At 37.4% G+C, this 20,495-nt stretch overlaps 1 protein-coding gene across 1 annotated transcript in view; it reads right to left on the reverse strand.

Annotated features, from left to right (window-relative positions):
- Positions 1 to 1,395: 1,395 nt before the first annotated feature.
- The window catches only part of LOC122810812 (adhesion G protein-coupled receptor E1-like), a 447,985-nt gene continuing 428,885 nt past the window's right edge, over positions 1,396 to 20,495 (reverse strand). The window contains exon 7 of the mRNA XM_044082372.1: positions 1,396 to 1,566. Within this exon, the coding sequence (XP_043938307.1) occupies positions 1,396 to 1,566 (171 nt within the window). The remainder of the gene's footprint in view (positions 1,567 to 20,495) is intronic.

Below are 20,495 nucleotides of genomic sequence, written 5' to 3' on the forward strand. Positions count from 1 at the left end.
GAGGATAACGAAGTAGAAGGTGTCATAAAGGTGAGCAAAGAGATCTTAACAGTTGAAGTAGATTTAGTGAAGATCCAGAAAATGCAGGGAGATGATGATGAACTAGCATAATGTAAGGATGCTAGTCCAGTTCCTGGAGTAAAGTTGCAGATGTACAAAACAGAGCAAGGGGAACTTTTGCTCTACATACCAAAATCATACCAAAATCATTGGTAAGCAGTTAATTAAGTACAACCATCATCTATAGGGTCATTTAGACTTCCAGAAAATGTGGCCTATAATGAAGCATAAGTTCTGTAATCCTCAGGTAAAAAATGTGTAAGGAAACACAGGAGGAATGCATAATACGTCTGCAGGCAAATCCTACATTAAAGAAAGTAATTTACAAAGAGTGCCAGTTTCAGAGAGACCATGGTACAGTATACAGATAGATTTTGCAGGACCTCTTCACCAAACAAAAGGGGGCTACTGCTACTTGTTGGTAGTAGTGGATACTTTTACCAAGCGGGTGAAGTCTATTCCCACCAAGGGCATGACAGCAAAGACTACAGCATCTGCATTATGAAATATTTTTTTCACATTTGGGGTGGCACCAAATCATTAAATATGATAATGGTACTCAATTCACAAGTAAGGTTATGGAGGAAGTTTGCAACCTGTTAGGAATACAGCAGAGATTTCATATTTCATATCACTCATAGTCTAATGGAACGGTAGAAGGAATGAACCATTAAGGAGTGAGAGGGGACCTAATTGGGTCATTCATTTACCAGCTAGTTTGCTGGGAATAAGGGTATGACTCAATGTCAAATCAGGAATCTTACCCTTTGAGTTAATGATAGGAAGAAAAATGCCATTGAATTTTCCCTTTGACTGATCTCTGGGGTCACAGTCTTCTTATTTCACTATAATGCAACACCAGGCCTGGTTACAGACTTTGCAGGAATCCATCAACTACATGAGTTTATTTCATGCAGGCAGGTTGTATAAGATACTAGGACACCCAGCTGACATTGTACAGCTAAAGCTGGGTCAACAAGTTATGCTGAAACAATTTGTGTCTGGTGCTTGTTTTGCTTCAAACTTGGAAGAACCATCAAGAGAAGTGATAAGAATCACAGGGACAGGAAATTTAAAATTGCGCATGTTGATCAACTAAAGCTTGTTAAAAATACAGATGTAAACTCAAGAAAATGATACAGCTTTTTTGTACTTTGCAGACTGTGACACAGAACACATTGCTACCTTTGGATTTCTGAATAATTTGCCAGAATGTTTTTTTTTTTCAAAATGCAGACTTTTTAACATTAGTCATCCAGCCTTGCACAGGAGACAGGGAAGGGAAGTGGGGGAAGGCCTAAGTGCACAAGGGACACAGGAAAAGTCATTGGGACTTTAAGGAAGCCTTTCCAGTACCCCAGCAGTGACTTGATGATAGACCGTAGGGCTCACTCTGGTATTCTTGCTTGGCTTGATTGTCTGTTTTGCAAGGTCTGGGATGGTCTGTTCATCTATTACAACAACTGGATCACAAGTAGAAGAATAACAGCTGAAGACTGCAAGTGACTGTGAAACAGTTTACGTGCCAGTCAAAGAAACCCTCACAGCTTATTGTTTTATCAATGTTTCTTTAAATACAGTAGAGTATCAGTGGTACAGTTATAACAACACATTGTTTACATGGAATGTTGTTTATGTTACAGACTTTTAGTAGACAAACAGTATGCTAACTGAATTTAAGTACATTTGTCTCAAATATTTGAAGGGATATTTTCTTTAGAATTAATACCGGTACACAAGGTATATGCAGTTACAAATTCATGTAGAGCAGTGACATCACAATAGCAAGTATTACAAACTCAGTTTCAAGTTCAGGTTCTATTTACAGAGCATCACCTAGTAAAAAGGGAAGAGCTAAAATGGGAGGACTGCTATCAATATTACAATGCATTCACCAAGCTTCAGTTTACCTTTGCACATGCTTTTAATTTGTCTCACTGCTGGATTTGTGTTCATGTTCCAATGGCAGGAAAAGGTATCTCTCTAGTGTCAGTTTCATTTACTCTTCAGGAAATAGCCATCATGCTTGGTAGGTTATATAATGAGAAAGGAGATGGGCTGAACAGTGCAATGTTTGAATAAATGAATGTTAATAACACCCGATATTTAAATCTGTGGACAGCAGGGAAAGGTTTCATTTGCAATAAGAGAGAGGCATCATGGTACAATAAGGGACCAGTTCATAAGACGGAAACCATATGCAGTCTTCTTCTTTCGGCTTTTCCAGGTTAGGGGTTGCCACAGCAGATCACCTGTCTGCTGATGATTGGCAGTGGAGTTTTACGGTGTTGAGTTGCCAGCCCGGCACCCAACCTTCCACCGAAGGCACACACATGCACATACTCATGCATAGGGCCAATTTAGAGTGTCCAATCCACCTACAGCATGTCTTTGGGATGTGGGAGGAAACCGGAGCACCCAGAGGAAACCCACACAACCACAGGGAGGACATGCAGACTCTCCACAGAAGGCACCCCAGCCAAAGATCGAACCAGAGAACCTCTTGCTGTGAGACAGCAATGCTAACTTCTGCACCACTGCGGCCACCCTAGAAACCATATGCAGTAGTCAATGTAATTTTATGATTACAGCATACATACAGTAGATGGGGAAGTAATATATGCAGGGTTAACAATTCATATTCTGTCTAATTTGACTGAAGACTCACAGAAACAAATTAAGACTCTATGGTATTTTCTTCATGTTGCTTCAGGAACAGCAGGGCTGGCACTTTAACTATGCTTTAAAGCACATGTTTTATGCATGTGTGGAAACAGAGCCTACAACTGGCTACCACCAAACTAGTATGGCTTGTTCTATGCAGGATATGTAATACCAACCATAAGGTGTTCTAATAGAGAGAGATGACAAAATCAGCAAACAAAGGAGACTAGTATTGCTGGAATTGAATTTATCCTTAAGTCTTGGTGAGTACCATCTTGGGGTGAACCCTGTTTTTTACAAAATCTCATCAAGATGACACTGATATATAGACTGTATTTTATATAGCATATATCATTTATTTATTTATTTTACATTTGTTTACCAGGCTAGCCCGACTGGGCATGGATCCCATTTTCAGCAGAGGCCCTGGGAGAAAAGCTCCACAAAGTAATACAATACAATAAATACAATATATATGTTAATAAAGTACAGTACTGGATCAAAAAGTTAATAAAGTACAGTTTCAAGGCCAAGAAAGAAGCAAAAAGTAAATATACAATAAAGAGCATGGTGTGTTACAATAAACAATACAGTTGAAAGGACATTTTGTTCATTCATTTGGTTACATTCATCAGTGGCTAGGCCAGTAAACACACACTGATTAAGAGTATAGAAAGGAGTTGTTGCAAGCTTTAATAGAAGGTTAAGGTATGATATGATCTAATTAAGTGACGCTACCCAGGGTCAGAACAGTTACATAACCAAGAACTATGTTGGAGGAGTTTTTTTTAATTATTTTTGATTTCAGTGGTCCTAATATCCACATGGATGGTATTCCATACTTTTCATAGGTTCATAGATTAGTACTAGGCTAATTGTCCTTGTGGGCCATTTTAAGCCTAGCCAATTATCCCTTGTGAGACTCTAACCCTGCACCTTGTGATTGTAAGGCAAACACCTTAACCATTAGGCCACCCACCCTCCCTCTTTTGCAACAGAAATTGAAAACAAGGAGTCCCCAGAGCTATTGTTGCTTTTGCCTGTGTCAGCCAGTGCTTTATTGATGGATCTTAATAGGCTTTTGCTAGAATAGATATTAAATAGACCTTGAAGAGCAGAAACTCTGTCAGGATAATATAGAATTTGGTGGGCTATTATAAGCTGGTTATATGTAAGCAGGTTGGGTAATTCTAGCCAGGATAGTTGCTTGATTGCTGTGCAGTGATATGTCCTGAAGCGTGAGTCAGTAGCAAACCTAGCTATTTTATTGTAGTAGGTGTTTAATTTGTTAAAGTCTGCTTTGATTAGGTTGATGAGTATGGGAGAGGCATAGAGGACTGTCGATAGTAGGTAGTTTCTTGTAATGGTGGTTTTACTGTCATTGGTGAGGTACTTTTTGCATCTATATAGGGTTCCGAGTTTTTTTATAGACTTTCTTTATTGTCTGTGCAATGTGGATATCAAATTTAATATTGTGATCTATAACCCCTAGAAGTTTGTTGTGTTGGACAGGTGTGATAGGGGTGTTACTGGCTGAGAATATTGTGAATGGTGGTATACGGTCTAAGGCTCTAATGGGACAGAATATCATTAGCTATGTTTTATTGGGGTTAAGTATTATTTGGGAGTTAAAATAAACCATAAATAAAAAACTCAGTTTGAGACCTTCACACATGTGAGTTCAAAAATGCAATGTAGTCATAAAATCCAAGAAAAGTTTTTGTAATCCACTCAATCAAGTGCTTTCGTCCCTGTACACTTAATACTGGGACTTCATTAGAACAAACACAGTATAGATAGAACTTCCTTATAAACCCCATCCAAGTAACTAATATTGTCAACTCAGAGTCGTACTAACTGTATATTAATAACTGTAACACAGAAAGTGTCATATATTTATTAAAGTGTAGCTGTGAATTATATTATGTTGGAGAAACAGTTAGGTCTTTTAAAAAACACATACAGGAACATGTTAGAGATATTATTAACGTAAAAATGGAAAGCCCTTTAGGGGCTCATTTTAAGTTGTACCATAACTCAAATCCAAGTTGCTTAAAAGCAACAGTTTTAAAACAGATAAAATTACAAATAGGTGAATATAGAGAAATAAAAAATAAGTTGTTATACAAAGAGATATTTTTATTTTAAAATATAATACAATGGATCCATTTAGCTTGAATAAAAAATGTAATTGGAGGCTGGTAATTAGATAATTGGAATTAATTGAATAGAGTATTGTGTATAAATGGAGAGCTTGTTTTAATGGTTATTACTCTTTGAAGGCTGTATGTGAAGCTGAAGCGTAAAGTCTGGTCTATTAAACTGGAAATTCGTTAGTACGACTCTGTGACCGTTTTATTGTTGTTTAATTTTTTTAATGTATAGTTGTTATTAATATTGCCAACTCATCAACTTTTAAAGATATATGCTACTATAAAAACTTTAAAATTATCATGATATTTATATATACCCAAAACAATTCCTGCATCTCATGCCAATAGGATTGTATGTACATACATACACTTATTGAAAAAAGTATGTTAATATGAATACTAAATACATTGGAAAATATGTGATTTACACATGTACTATTAATAAAAATTCATACTTGTATATAACTGCTGAAATATATATAAATAAATATATAAATATAAGCGTATAAGGCTCGGTTTTCAACAGAAGCAATGTTTTTCAAATAAAACCATATCAGGGAATCAAAAAATGGTAGAGAAATGTACCATACCCTTACTTCTTAAATAAATACTTGATTTGCCCCTGATGCTTATTCTAACTAATAACTTAAGAAATCACAATTCTAATGCTCTTCTTTTTAGAATAGAAAGTATGGAAATATTCTCATTTAAACCTGGGGGTTGGACGGCATTTATTCTTACTTGCCATTGGAATTCTTTTATTTCCAGCAGCAGCTCCCACAAACTAAGGAAGAGATGGACCTTATAAAAGAGATTCAGGAAGATGAAGACTTAAGGGTGATGAAACCTGATAAAGGTGTGTGTGTGTGGGGGGGTAGTGTTATTTAGTAAAATTGACTATGTTAACAGCATGTTTGAAATTTTTTATGATACAAACAACTATCACGAGGCATCAAGAAATGAGATTTATGTTCCACATAGGAAAATTCAGCTATTATTAGAAGATTCATTTTTTTCAAAATGTCATATCAAAAGACGTATATGAGTTTTTAAAGTCAGATAATGTATTAATCCCAGTAGCATTTGGGATACCAAAAGTTCACAAATGTGTGAACCAACCTCCACTCAGAGTCATTATTTCTTTGCAAAATGGACTAACTTATTCATTAGGGGTATTTGTAGACAGAGCGTAGAAAAATGCAACACCACTCCTTAATTATTTGTTAAAAGCTTTTTGGGAATTCTTGTCCAAAAGTGAGCAAGGTTGGTATACACACTGGTGTTGCTTCTCTACAATAGATGTTAAGGATTTATTTACTTCTATTCCCCACCAAGAGGGATTAGATTTATTTCATGAGGCAATCTGTAAGCTTACCAACCTGGATGAGACACTAATTAATTTTATTATGTTAGTTATGGAGGTTATTTTGGACAACTAGTATTTTACTTTTGAAGGTGTTTATTTCAAACAAATGAAAGGGGTAGAGATGGGTGCAAGCTGTGCACCCATTTTTCCAAACTTGGTCCTCCATGCTTGGGAAGCTACGCATGTGTTAAATAGTGTATTGTCTACCAATCAGATTGGCTTTTTTCGGTTTTTGGATGATATACTTAGTATATGGAAGGATAAAAACCATGATAATGTGTCATTTTTAGACCACCTGAGTAGTATTTCAACATATTTTGAATTTACAAGTAACATTAATGACAAATCTATTGACTATTTGGACATTACAATAGCTAAGGATACTGTGAGAAAAAAAGTTTACTACAACAATTTATAGGAAAGAAACATTTTCTAATAACAATTTAGACTTCCATAGTTGTCATCCCAGTCATACCAAAAGGAATATACTTAAAGGACAGCTGGTTAGGGCCCCCCATATGTGTTCAGAAATTGAACTGTTTGAAATTGAAGTAAACAAACTAAGTAGCATGTTTCTACAAAGAGGATACCCTGAAAAATTAGTGAAAGATTTGTGTGGACAGATAAAAACAGGATGGGGGAACAGGTACAACCCCCTGCTGGGTAGTCTTAGTGGGCTGGAGAATGGGGTGGATACCCCAGGAAACAGTACAGACTTTAACAGGGAGATGGTGATACCCTATACTTCTAATAGTAAAAATATTAAGGACATTACTTTGAAAAACTAGGTGATTTTCAATGGGAATTTTGTAGGTAACAAACCACATTTTATTTATAAAACAGGGAGAAACTGTAAATTTCTTTTCAAACAACATATAGGTAGGAGCATCACAGTCAAGGGCACTGCAAGTTGTGGTGCCTGTAGGCAGTGTGGGCATATTTGGAAAGGAAGGACTATTACCCTTCGAGGTATACCATTTGTGGTTAATCTATATAGGGGAAATGGCAATACCAAGGGGCTAGTTTATATAGCAGTTTGTGAAGGATGTGGACAGTATTATGTAGGTAAAATGGAGAGATAACTAAAGAAGAGAATATACGAACATTTGTATGCAATACAGAAGGCAAATACCAATAATGCACCTTTTAGACACACCATGAATTGCACCAAATATACTGGATTTAACTTTGGAATTTTAGAGGTTTTACCTGTTGACCCTAGAGAAGGTTGGTGGGATCTACTGCTGGAAATAAAAGAATTCCAATGGCAAGTAAGAACAAATGCTGTCCAACCCCCAGGTTTAAATGAGAACATTTCCATACTTCCTATTCTAAAAAGGAGAGCATTAGAATTGTGATTTCTTAAGTTGTTAGTTAGAATAGGCATTGAGGTAAATCAATTATTTATTCAGGAAGTAAGGGTATGGTATATTTATCTACCATTTCTTGATTCCCTGACATAGTTTTATTTAAAAAAAAGCATTGCTTCTGTTGAAAACTGAGCCTTATACATTCATATTTATATAGTTATTTATATATTTTTAGCAGTTATAATAGGTATGAATTTTTATTAATAGTACATGTGTAACTCACATATTTTAGAAAGTATTCAGTATTCATGTTAACATACATTCTTTTCAACAAGTGTATGCATGTACATACAAACCTATTGGCATGAGACTGCTTTGGGTATATATAAGTAACATGATAATTTTATTTTAAAGTTTTTATAGTAGTATATATCTTTAAAAGTTAATGAGTTGACATTAGTTACTTGGGTAGGGTTTATAAGGAAGGTGTATCTATACTATGTTTGTTCTGATGAAGTCCCAGTATTAAGTGCAGAGGGACAAAAGCACTTGACAGAGTGGATTACAGTATATTTTCTTGGATTTTATGACTACGTTGCATTTTTGAACTCACACATGTGAATGTCTTAAACTGAGGTTTTTTATTTATTATTTCAGAGTTGGCTAACTGGGTTTCAACAGCGGTAAAGGACTTTTGTGTCAATTCCTGGAGTTGAAGGAGTGATGGGGTTGAGCAGATTAAAGTAGATTCATCAGTGTACTAGAATAGAGTGGCATGCCTGGTAGTTTTCTGGATTTGGTTAATGAATAGGTTGAAAATAAGAGGTCCAAGAATGGATCCTTGGGGACCCCTAGGGTGACAGGTAGGAGGGGAGATAAGGAGTTTTTCCATTTTACTGCTTGTTGGTGGCTGTTTAGATAGTCTTGAAACCACGCTAGTGTGGAGTGGCTGAGATTAAGATTGGAGAGAGAAGAAAGGCATTTGGGATGGGAGACAGTATCAGAGGCCTTAGAGAGATCTAGGAATACAGTAGATACTAGGTTACTATTGCTTCAATGTTTATTTACTGTGTTGGTAAAGTTAATAAGGGCTATGGTAGTCCTCTGATTAGGGTGGAATCCATGCTTTGTGTTGGTTAGCAGTTTATTAGTGAGGAAATAGTGCATTATTTGGGAATGTATACATTTTTCGAGGATTTTAGATAGGGTTGATAGAATGGGAATTGGACATTAATTAGAAAGTTTCACAGAGTTACCTCTTTTGTGGAGTGGTATTATATGTGAAATTTTCCACAGAATAGGAATGTGTTGTTCTGATAAAGAGCAGTTAATGAGCTTGGAGACTAGGTAAGAGATGGATTTGGCTGCGATCTTTAGATATTCTGCAGGTAATTTGTCAGTGGCTAGAGTTGTAGGTTTAAGTATATTTTGCTATTTATATATTGTGCTAGTTGGGAAAGGCTGTAAGGAGAAGAGTTTTTGGTCTGCTAGTACAGAAGATAGGTTTGGATGTGAAGTGGGAGAACTATTATAGGTGAGAGCTATGATGGATTTGGTGAAGTGTTTGTTGAATTGGGTGGCAATATTATTGGTGGTGGTGTCAATGTTAGGGGTGGAGTACTGGTCTTTCCTGGTTGTAGGATTTTATTAATGGCAGCCCAGAATTTTTGTGGGTTATGTTTGTGTTTGGTTTGAAGGCCTATATAGTGGTTCCTTTTGTCTGTCCTAATTTGTTTTTTGTCTTTGTTCCTTAGTTCCTGGTATGCCTGTCAATTAGTTTGAGTTTTATTTTGACACCACAAGTCCCATGCTTTATCTCTTTTAGTAGCAGACGGGTATCTCTGGTCAGCCAGGGAGCATAGTTGGATTTATTTCTGACAGTTCTGATAGGAGCAAGATGATTTAGTGCCACTTGATTTAGTGCTTGTGCCACGCCACCTCTAAGTACTCCAGTAAAGCTCTGACTGCTGTCTGTCTGCCCTGCTCCTAGCGTCTAGTGCCTGTGCTTTTGTCTCTCTTTTTTCATTTGCGTACCCTGCTCTACTGTGCTATCCCTGCACCAGTCTCTCGGAACCTACTGATCTGATGGTAAAGGACCCTCTGCAATTATCAGCGGTTTCCAGCTCATAGCCCTATTTTTGCCCTGCTCTCTTACTCAAGGAAAAGACAGTTTTGCCTCACTTTTTTCATTTGAGTACCCTGCTCTACTGTGCTATACCTGCACCAGTCTCTCGGAACCTACTTTTCTGATGGTAAAGGACCCTCTGCAATTATCAGTGGTTTCCAGCTCATAGTCCTATTTTTGCCCTGCTCTCTTACTCAAGGAAAAGAAAGTACATTGTTCCCTAAGACCTGCCTGAAATACTTTCTTCCATTATACTCTCTGCCCCATGGGTAATAATGCACACTCCGAGCTAGGACAGCAGGCAGCCTCTACTATCCCTCCTTTCTACCCTATAACCAACTCACCTCCTATCCTTTGTTGTACCTCTTCTTACTAGCTTTCAGTCCTCCTCCTGTTACACTCCAACCTGCTCCCTCTCTTACTTATCTGCATTATAAAACCCTGTCCACTAGGTAGCACCCTTATCCCTGCTTATACAGCCTGTTGTACCCACTGTATTTTTCCCTGCTACTTACCTTAATATCTCCAAAGGCACAGACCTGGGCTTATTTCTCTTATTCTACCCTTTTCTAATTTATTGCTGTCTAAATCTACCTTTTCTAGAATCACTCTTTGCTGTTACTACCCACTCCTGCCTTATCTGTATTTCCTTCAGTAGCCAGTACTGCTGATTTATTTATCCTCTAGCTGCTTATTTACCTGTTTCTACCCACTCCGATAGCCCTGCGGGCACACTCCGATCCCCTACACTACCCCCATATCCCACCCACCCCCACTGCTCTCAACCTTATACTTCCTTAACCACACACCCTTCACTCATTATCTAATACCTTACTCTACCTCATTACATACTTATTACTTACCCTTAATTACTTACTACATCCCACCTCCTAAGTACTTACTAGGTGCCACATACTTTTTTTCTACAAATCACCCCACCCTTTTCCATTCCTTGTTCCTTATACTCCTTTTCTCTCTGTTACATCTTTACACATCCACTTACTATGCCTAGCTTCTGCTTACCAAGAAACTCTAACTCATTCCTCTATTTATTAATTCTTAATACTTTACTTGTCTCCCTTATCCTTACTTCCTATGAACACCTAAGCTTTACCAATTTTCAACACCCACCAAGACAAACAACTCCTCTCTCTACTCTAACCTCCCTAACCCACAGTAATATAACCTCCTCATCTTCATACCTTCTACCACATTTTCACAGACTTACACACATTAAATATTTTCAAACCAGAAAACCTTACCCTATTTTTTATCTCACCAAATGATTGCATAATCCTCAACTGTATCTACTACTACATGGTGACATACATCCTAACCCAGGATCAAGTAATACCATCCTAGATTCCCAATCAGTCCTTCCTACTACATTTCATACTCCCACTACTACACCTAACTCACTCTTTATAGTCCACGTCAATATACTGAGTGTAAATAATAAAATTACCCAACTGCATTCCCTGCTACACACACATTCTTTTGATATTCTATGTCTAACAGAAACTTGGCACAAACCAGTAACTAAGGATAATTATATAATTCCACCTGGTTACAACATCCTGAGACTAGACTGCCCATTCAAGAAAGGTGGTGGGGTGGCAATATTGTATAAATCCAACTTACAAGTTACCTCACTAGATATACAACCTCCCTCATCCAGCAATGCTGAAAGTTTGATCTCTAAGCTCCAGATAAATCCTAATAAAGCCTTGTACATTATTTGTTCATATATCCCCCAGGTAATAACATTAACACCCTTGAAAACACCCTTAGCTGGCTTTCTACATCCTTCCCAAAAGAAACCATACTGCTAGATGATTTTAACATTGATTGGAATTGTTGTACTTCTCCTAAACCTACCACTCATATAAACCTTTATGGCTTCCATCAAACCATCTCCTCCCCCACTAAAACCCATAAATCTAGCAACAAACAAAGCATCTTAGACTGTATATTAGTGAACAGTAATCCCCTTACTTACAAAACAAATGTACTTCCTGATGATATTGGCGACCACTCACTTACCTTTATTACTAGACAAAAAACATTTATCTCCAACCCATTAACCTATATAATAACTTGTAGCAAGAAAAATCTAGACCTAGTTAGCTACCAAGCTGAGCTCAAAGCCTGTAACTGGTCACCCCTAAAATATCTGCCTCTTGATGAAGCAGTCTCTTACTTTAATAAGACATTCTTGCAAAATCTAGACCACCATGCCTCCTCCTGCAGGGTCAGAACTAAGAACAAACCTGCTCCCTGGCTCTCAAAAGAGTCCAGGCAGAAAATACTGCTACGAAATAATATTTGGGACAAATGGAGAATTACCAAAAACCCAACTGACCATCAAATCTTTAGGCAACTTAGAAATTTGACAAAAAAAAATAATACTCCTCGACAAAAAAAACTATTACCTAAAATTCCAACAAACCCAAAATCAAAACCCTCAAAAATTCTGGTCAGGCATAAATAAACGACTCCATCCTGGACATGCTAAAACTCCCACCCCTTCTAATTTTACTCAGAATTCACCCAACCAAATTGCTGACATGTTTAACAAATTATTTTCAGAAACAGTGTAATCTTTAGCAAAGACCCTTTCACATACTAACACTACTGACCCATTCTCTCTTATCAATAAATCCCCCGTATTCCAGCTCCAGCCAGTTCCAACATCTTTTATCCTTTCCCTACTTTGCAAACTCAAACCGTGTACTCCTTCAGCTGATGCCATTCCTGCTCAATATTTACAGATGGCAGCTGAAGCACCTGCCTATCCTATTTCTATTCTAATAAACAGAACCATTACAGAAGGTACTATCCCAGCCCTCTGGAAAGTCTCTCATATTATCCCACTGCATAAAGGAGGTAACTCAAAAGATTTATCAAATTTCCGTCCCACAACCCTTCTCTCACTATTAACAAAAATTATGGAGAAATGTATCCATCGGCAATTACTTGATCATCTCCTCCAAAATAACCTACTAGCTGACTGCCAGCATGGTTTCAGGCCTTTTCATAGCACCACAACTGCACTCTTAACCTTTACTGACTGTATTAATAAGAATTGTAACAACAACCTACTTTCTTCAGCACTCTTCTTAGACCTCTCTAAAGCCTTTGACATGGTTAACCATCAGTTAATGTTAGATATACTTAAATCACTGTCACTAGATACTCAAGCACTCAAATGGTTGAAGTCCTACCTAGAGAATAGACAACAAGCAGTTCTCTGGGAAAAGAGCTTATCCACTCAACTCCCCATCACCCTGGGAGTCCCACAAGGATCTATCTTGGGATCTCTCCTTTTTTCCATTTTTATTAATGATCTGACTGCTCCCTTCCCCTAACCACCAGCTTACAATATGCCGATGACTCAACACTATTCTGTGCCACTGACTCCACTACCGAACTGCAGATCAATACCCAAAAAGTTTTTACCTTAGTTGAAAATTGGTTCCACAACTGCCGTCTCCTCCTGAACCCTAAAAAAAACTAAGTTATTATTGTTTACCCCTACACAAACATCTTCCCCTGTCTGTTTCACAGTTATATCCAAAAATGGAACTATAATAACACCAGACACAACCACCAAACTTTTAGGTGTAACAATTGACAATAATCTTAACTTTGATTCACACATTAATTTGACCATTAAATCTGTAAATAGAAAACTTGGCTCCCTATACAAGCTTAAACCCTTTCTAACTCCCTCATCTAGGACCACTATTGCCCAAACATACCTTATATCCACCCTTCTCTATGTCTCTCCCATTTATTCTAACCTTTCCAAAAGCAATCTGAAAAACTATCAACCTCATATAATAATATAGCTAGAATTGCTACTGGTTCCGCATTTCGTACCCATCACTGCCAAAACCTTAAACAACTAGGATGGCTAGAATTACACAATCAGTTTCTTCTTCAGCAACTTATAATTACCTATAAGATCTTAAGTCATCCAATAAACTCTCCCATAGTCTGTAACATTATCAGACCTTATAAAAATCTTACAACACTACGTTCAGCAAACAAGTTACTAGTAGCCTCCATTAAATCCTACAATAATAAGGGGACTGCCTGTTTACTAACTTTGTTGGAACCAGCTGGAACAAACTTCCATCTGATCTTACATCACTTACATCAACACCCCTTTTTAAGAAACAACTAAGAATGTTCCTTCTATCCCAGTGGCTATGCCCTTGTACTAATCCTGACTGACCTGCTTTTCTTTCTTGACTATCACCTCTATGTCTTTATTACTCTTACCAATTTATTTTGTACCTTTTGGTATCACCCTGCAAGTTTCTGACTTTTTCTAGTAACAAAAATTATTTAAACTCTTTGTTTCAATAAAATACTTCTACTCCCTTTTTCCTTACCAGCTCTGATTCATCTGTTATGCTCTTCTCTCGGGGCGTTCAGCTAACAACTTGTTAACAGACATACCCATATGTATCTCCTTATTCTACCTCTCAGTGATATCCTGTTGTAATTTTGCTTATTTAAGAAGTTTTTATGCTAATCAAATTGTCAAATTTGGTTCTCAATGGAAATGTCTTGTATTCTTTCTCACCTGGCTACACCTATGTATTGGAGCTGTTTCTCCAATTTGTTGCTAATATATTGTGTTTTTTTGCTTAATGTAGATTCAATTTAGCATATTGAAAATTGAATTATGCTTTAACTATGTAATTTTGGAGCTTTTCTCCCCGGGCCTCTACTGAAAATGGACTTGTATCCAGTTGGACTAGCCTGGTCAACAAATGTAAAATAAAATAAATAAAATAAAATAAAAATAAATTTAGAATGTTTAGGAAAGTGTTATTGAAGTAGTCTATGACACTTTCCAGGGGGGGAGAGATGCAGTGTTCTCCAGTTGCATTGATTAAGTGCAGATATGAAGTCATGGGTTTTAAAATTCTTTGTATATTGGATTTGTTGGAGGATGGAGAATTTTAATGGATTCATTTTGTGTCTAACTATAAAGATGGGAAGGTGGTCATTGAGGGTGTCTGAGAGGCAGCCTGAGATGTAGGACTGATATGGTCTGTTAGTAAGGATCCACTCTAGGATGGACTCCTTTTTTGATGCTTTATCTACCAGTGTTATGGTTTTGATTAATTGAGTGAAACCATGTAGGTTAATGGGGTTAGTGGGGTGGAGTGAGTTACAAGAGGACCAGTTGATATTAACATCACCTAGCATGATTGTTTCTTGGGGAAATAGGTTCATAGGTACATAGGTGTTTACTAGGCTAATGACTGCAAGGGCCTTTTTAAGTCTAGTCATGCATCCCAAATCTCTGACAAGTTCTGATACCCTTGATAAGTGTAAGCATGGGTCTGGGAGATGGACAATTTACAGGTTACCTGTTTGCAATAGAGACATAGGTGCAAAACCAGGGATGAATTTCTGGTTTCCCATCCAATTGTCCAAGATGCACTTGAATTGGATTAGGTAGGGACTCTGCTTCACATGAATGGGGAGCCTATTCCATAGATGAGGTAGTCTCTGGGATACATACCTATCTCTCCACCAAGTTCTATTTATATCACAGGCAAGGTTTAAGTCTTTAGAATGGGTATTTCTGGCACTGTTTGTTTTGTGGATATGCAGGAGGTCCATCAGAGTGAGGTCTGACAATGCCCTGTATGCCAAGCATAGATCTCCCATCAAAAGCCTATAGGAGACAGAATACAGGGATATGGCCTTGAGGCAGTATGCATAGGGCATATTACTTATGCCCTATATTCTTTTAGTGAGGAACCTCTGTGGACATTGTTGGATATGCCTAGTTAGATACATACCAAATGGGGCACTGTACTCAATGATAGGTCTGATGAATGTCAAATACAGTAGAACAATGACTTCCCTGGAATTAGATGCCATACCTTTGTTTATAAGTTGTGCAACACATAATGATTTCCTTACCACTGTAGACACATGATGATCAAAGGCTAGATTCCTATATTTGTGTGTCCCTAAGTCCCCGACTATTGGGTCAACTCTAAGGGGTGTGTTGTCAATGTGATAGTTACCAGGGATGTATGACTTCCCAAAGGATACTATTATGCATTTCTTGGCATTTAGTTTTAGTCCATGACTCTGACACCAGTTGTTTGTCTGTGTCAACCCCTCCTGGAGAACATTTGTGTCAGTGTGAGATTCAATGACAGTTCCTAATTTGCAATCATCTGCAAATCTAGACAACCAGAGACCACTGACATTGGCCTTGACTTATGAGAAGTAAATGCAAAAAAGGAGCAGTCCAAGGACTGATCCCTGAGGGACTCCACTTGTGAGTGGCCTCTTTGTAGAGGTGCACTCCCCAATTCTAACTTCCTGGGTCCTATCTGTGAGCAAGTTGGCTATCCAATGGGTGGCATACAGGTTTGTACCTAACTTCTTGAGTTTGTCAACAATGCCCAAGTGGGGTATTGTGTCAAATGCCTTAGCCAGGTCAAGGTAGGCAGTGTGATTGATTTTGCCCTCATCTGTTGCTTTGGTGACCTTCTTAAAGAAGTCCACCAGGTTGAGTAGGCATGATCTGCCCTTGACAAAACCAAATTGGGTTGGGTCCAGTGCCTGGAGGTTTACTATATCTGTATTGCTCAGTTCCATGACAATTCTTTCCATGGCTTTACATATAAGACTAGTGAGACTTATGGGTCTGTAGTTTCCAGGGTCTGTAGATTGCCCACCTTTGTGTAAAGGGATGACTGTTGCTTTTCCTCCATTCTTGAGGAATGAAGCCTGTTTGGACGCTACAGTTAAATAATAATTCCAGAGGCCATGATAGGTCATGTTTCATGCTATTTAAAAGGCATCCTGGGATATTGTCTGGGCCCATTGATGGAGTGTTCTTGGTCTTAGAGAGAGCATTAAGGACCAGTTCCCTAGTGATAGTAGGGGGAGTTATATTTGATGATATATTCTAATGGAAAGTTGAGGGGGACAGAGGTTAAAGTCGGTGCTGAATTTATCAACCAGCAGGTTTGCTACATCTTCTGGCTCAGTATAGGTGGCTCCATTTACAATGAGCTCGGCACACAATTGTGTACTCCCTTTGAGGTTGCAGTTGGGGTTTTTGGGATGTGCAGGCTAGAATGGATTCTACGGTGTTAATGTTATTGCTGGAGGGTATATAGGTACCAATTATATGCAAGTGTTTTTTTAGTTGATTTTCAGCATAATGAACATAGTTTCTGCATTACTGAACTTGGGTTATTCATTGGTTAACAATTCAAAAATCAGGGTGTTTTTGAAGAGGAGAGCAATGCCTCCATCTCTTTTGGATATCCTGTCTTGTCTAAAAACATTGTAACCAACTGGAACAAAGTTATTATTATTGTTTAGTGGTGTTACCCAGGTCTCTGTGAGAAGAACTATGTTAGGTGGGTAGCGGGCCAGTGTAGCATGTAGCTCTGTGACTTTGTTCAGTATACTCCTTATGTTTATGTTGAGTATAAGGAACTCTGTTGATTTCCTGGGGGAGGTTAGAATGTTATTTGTCTGGTAACAGGTGGGGTTGTTATTGTTTGTAGGGCCAGGGTTTGGTGCTTGCCTCCACTAAGTATGATTTGAGATGCTATTTGGATTACAGTTTTTAGGAATTTGATTATAAATGTGTTATGTTTTGAGGAAATGTGGTTGTTTAGTTGGTGTGGGGTTACTTTGAATGTGGCAAGGTCAAGATTTGAGATGTAGATAGAAGGGGATATTACTGAGAAGACTGGTTTGCCTTGTGAATGGGTAGGGCAGGTAGGGGATTTAGTCTGACATTTTGACTTGCAAGTATAGTGGTAGGAGGTTAAGTGTGAGGTGATGGTAAGACTTACTATTAATGTAATGGTTAGAGGCCACATTTTGCTCAAACTATTGCTGTATTGTTGTGAAGTTTTAGTAGATATTTACAGGCCTGAGTAGGGATATAGATGTGGCAATACTTTATGTAGGTTGTGGTTAGAGTAGGGGGCTAAATAAGGGGTATTAGCTTGAAGATATTGTACAATTTGGGAATTGTGTGAGTGAGGTAATGTGGAATGAAGGTAGATGGCATACTGGATTGAAGAGAGTGAGAAGACAAGTGGCTGTGTATAATAATGAGGTTGGTGTGTGAGAGAGAAGCTTAGGGGAGTGGCTAGGTAGGTATGAGGGTCAGGAGCCTGGGCGTGTGGAAATGGGGGTAGGGTAGGGGTGCAGAGAGAGCCTGAGCATAGCAAAGGGAAAATGGAGTGGGAAGAACCAAATTCCAGGTATAAGCAAGTAAAAACAATCAATTGCTCTGAGTAATAAATTTGTCCATTAGGCTATAATACTTGTTATTGTAGATATTAGTGAGACTGCCTTGGTATGGACAGCTGGGAGCCTAAATACATTTATATAGTAAGAGGGCTATGGTTAAATAGAACAATGTAAAAAGTGAAACAAAATGTATTTAGGTTGGGAAGGGAATCTATAGGGAAGATATAAAATTAAAATGTCATCTGATGACCAAATTATTATAGAGACTAGAGAAAAAACTAGAATCCAGTACCATGTGTAAGCTACTTTAATAATACTGGGGGAGGAAGAAAGAGAGTAGAAATAATCCCTGCCACTGGCTCAGGCATTTGTATTTAGCAAGTTAAGGATTATCATAAAATACAGCTTTTCAAATAACCTTTATGTGGTGAAACATATATATAATAGTGTTTGGTTCTTCAGGGCAGCATAAACTTGCATATCTTTTAGGTTTCACTGAGCTGGATTTTTGTGCAGCACATGGAGCTGTATCAGTGTTGTGAACACTTGAGAATGTACAGCAATTTAGGGATATAATAGTGTTTGTTTCTTCAGGGCAGCATAACCTCCTGGTATCTTTTAGGCTTCACAGAGTTGGATTTTTGTGCAGTAAAATGAAAATTTAGGGATATAATAGTATTTAGTTCTTCATGGCAGCATAAACCCCCGCTATCTTTTAGGTTTCATAGAGCTGGATTTTTGTGCAGTAAAAGGAGCTGTAGCAGTGTCACGAACACTGGAAATGCAGAGCAATTTAGGGATATAATAGTGTTTAGTTCTTCATGGCAGCATAAACTCCCACTATCTTTTAGGTTTCATAGAGCTGGATTTGTGTGCAGTAAAAGGAGCTGTAGCAGTGTCACAGGTTGGACTTGGCCATGTTGACAGGCCTTCTTAGCTGTAAGCAAAGGTGGAGCAAGGAGTCCTTGACTTGAAGGAGGAGAGCCTTGGTTCTAAATTCTCAAGATTATCATTTGACAATACAAATAGCAACATTAAAATTTCATTTAAACATCATGTACTCCATTCAAAAATTTTAATGATTATATGGAAATGTGTATGCAACATCTTGGTGACAGCAATACGTATAGAGCTGTGGAAACTGAAAACTTTTTTTCAGCTATTCGTGATTATAAGGAGCTAATTAATAAGGGGTTAAGACTTGGCTATTTTTGCCAGTCAGATGTTAAAAAAAAGTTTCAGACAACAGGCTGTAAAATGGCCTTATTTTACTGCCTACCTAAAATTCATAAGAATCTACATAAACCCCCTGGGAGACCCATAGTCTCTGGGTCTAAGTATTTTCTTCATAATTTAGGTGTATTTTTGCATCACTTTTTGTATCCCTATGTCATTAGGTTGCCTTCCTATATAAGTGATGTCTTTGACTTTCTGGCTAAAATAAAAGATGTCAAAGTAAATAGGAATATGGTTTGGGTCAGCATTGATGTAAAAAGTTTGTATACAAGCATTGGACATGAGTATGGATTGGAAGCCCTTCGGTTTTTCATTGGCAACTCTCCTGCTTCAGAATATGTTATGGAAATGGTTTATTTTTGTTTGACACATAATTTTTTTGAATTTAATAATATTATATATCATCAGTTACAGGGCACGGCTATGGGGGCTTCATTTGCCCCCATGTATGCAAATCTTTTTATGGGTTTTTTTGAATTAAATATTATTTATAAGCATAGATTTTTTCAGGAACATGTTATTTATTATTTCAGATATGTTGATGATTTAATATTTTGGTAGACAGTGACAAAGATACAATTATTGAATTTTTTAATGAAATTAATGTTAATAAATTTCATATCAAATTTGATGGCCTTAATATTGGTCACACTATCCCTTTTTTAGATATAGTATTGGATATTTCAGATGGTGAGAATATCATTACCCGTCCTAATAAAAAATTTGAAGGGACTTGCCAGTATTTACATGCAAATAGTGGCCATCCTTTACATGTTATTGAGGCTCTACCTTATGGTGAAATGCTACGTATTTCCAAGTTATGTAATAGATCTGATGTATTTCATGAAGAAATGTGCCTTTTGGTGCAATCTTTTCTACTAGAGGCTATGGTACAAATATTTTGGATAAGAGCTTCTTAAGATTGTGTACAGGTGTTAAACCCAGATATATAAAATCTATTCAACAAAGGGGGTGTAATACAATACAACATGACAGCTCAGGTTCTACTAAAGAAAATATTTATTTTGTTACTACTTATGGTAGTTTTACAAAACAGTTCCTTGATATTGTCAGCCAATATTGGCTTTATTTTTGTTCACTTAGAAATGTTCAACAATGGCTTGATGTAAATATGAAGTTTTCTTACCGGAAAGGCAAGAATATAAAAGATTTTCTTGTAAGATCTAAGATTAAGATGCCTGCATCACAAATATACATGGAACCTGCTAAAATTGGGACTTTTCCTGTGGGAGATGTAAGGTTTGTAAACATATTGTATCCAATTTTAATTTTATTAATAATGTTAAATTTGACAG

The sequence above is a fragment of the Protopterus annectens genome, chromosome 9.part0 (assembly GCF_019279795.1).
Source record: "Protopterus annectens isolate FY-2018-M chromosome 9.part0, PAN1.0, whole genome shotgun sequence".
NCBI lineage: Eukaryota > Metazoa > Chordata > Ceratodontiformes > Protopteridae > Protopterus > Protopterus annectens.